A 1,547-nucleotide genomic window follows, 5' to 3' on the forward strand; every position below is an offset into this window, starting at 1 on the left:
CTGCCTTTTTCACAACCTCACAGTGTAACTTGATCATACCTCTAATGTAAGATTCGATAATAATACAAAACCAAAACAAAAATAAATAAAGAAAGAAATAAGATACATAGAATAAGAATAAAGGCGAAATAAAAAACATAGACGAAAAAAAAAGCAACAAACTAGACATCAGTAATGAATCATACATTAATCAGTAAATAATGATAAGAGGGAAAATAACAGGAAGCAAAAACGCAGCAATGCATCATCCTTCACATCATCATTAACTATCGTTTCACAATCTCCATTTATTCTTATCTTCTATCGTTACCATAACAGTAACGGAACTACAACTAAACCCTCACTAACAACAACACAAAATAAAAAGATACATAATCACACATCATAATGACACACACCAACAGAATAACAAAAAGTAACAAAACAAAATCAAAATACAATCAACAAAATAATTAAAGAAAACAAAGGCAACAAATAAAACTCATAGACAATCTCAATAACAACAACACAAAGAACAACAAGTAAACTACCTTCTAATTTAAAAGTCACCAATCTCACAACACTAAAAGGCGCAAGAAAAGACATCACAATCACATAAAACAAAAAAACATAAACTACAATCACACCATAAATCACCAACAACAAAAAAAAGTACCACCACACTAACAACAACAACAGTCACACACATAAAAACAACAACAAACTAACACCACACAACAAACAGCAACCACCACCACAACAAAAAAGCAAACACCACACCAACAACACACATGTCACACCACCACACAACAAAACAGTACACACCACACCAACAAAAACATCACCACCACTCCCACCAACAACAAAACAGTCAACCACACCAACTACCAACCACATAAAACAGTCATCACCACACCAACACATCAACAACAAAAACAGTCACCACCACCACCAACAAAAACAGTCACCACCACCACCACCAACAACAAAAACAGTCACCACCACCACCACCAACAACAACAAAAACAGTCACCACCACCAACAACAACAGTCACCACCACCACCAACAACAACAACAAAACAGTCACCACCACCAACCAACAAAAACAGTCACCACCACCACCAACAACAAAACAGTCACCACACCACCACCAACAACAACAAAAAACAGTCACTACCACACCACCAACAAAAACAGTCACCACCACCACCAACAATCTCAAAGTGACAATCTCAACCAACCAAAAAAGAAAAAAAAAAACTAAAGATAATAATAATAACAATAATGACACAATAACCTCACAAAGACAACAGCAACAAAAAAACCATAACTCACCATAAGCTCCAAGACCTGAGGGGCGTCGCTCTCGCACTCATGCTCGACGGCCGCCAGCTCGATGTTGTCACGGAAAATGGTGGCTCTGACAACGAGGGAAGGCGACGGTTCCAGAATGTTGACCACGAGCCGATACACCTGGCCGGCGCGGACGAGGCGAGGGGCCACCACGAGGTACGTCCTGTGGAGAAAGAAGAGGGGGAAATAATGGTGAAAAGGTGGCCGTGAGTTT

General features: G+C 39.0%; 1 protein-coding gene across 1 annotated transcript in view; it reads right to left on the reverse strand.

Moving 5' to 3' along the window:
- The window catches only part of LOC119592334, a gene marked incomplete in the record, with an annotated part of 163,568 nt that overhangs the window by 21,789 nt on the left and 140,232 nt on the right, over positions 1–1,547 (reverse strand). Inside the window, 1 exon segment of the mRNA XM_037941161.1 lies at positions 1,316–1,496. Coding sequence (XP_037797089.1) covers positions 1,316–1,496 — 181 coding nt within the window.

Source organism: Penaeus monodon, chromosome 30 (genome assembly GCF_015228065.2).
Source record: "Penaeus monodon isolate SGIC_2016 chromosome 30, NSTDA_Pmon_1, whole genome shotgun sequence".
In the NCBI taxonomy this organism is placed as follows: domain Eukaryota; kingdom Metazoa; phylum Arthropoda; class Malacostraca; order Decapoda; family Penaeidae; genus Penaeus; species Penaeus monodon.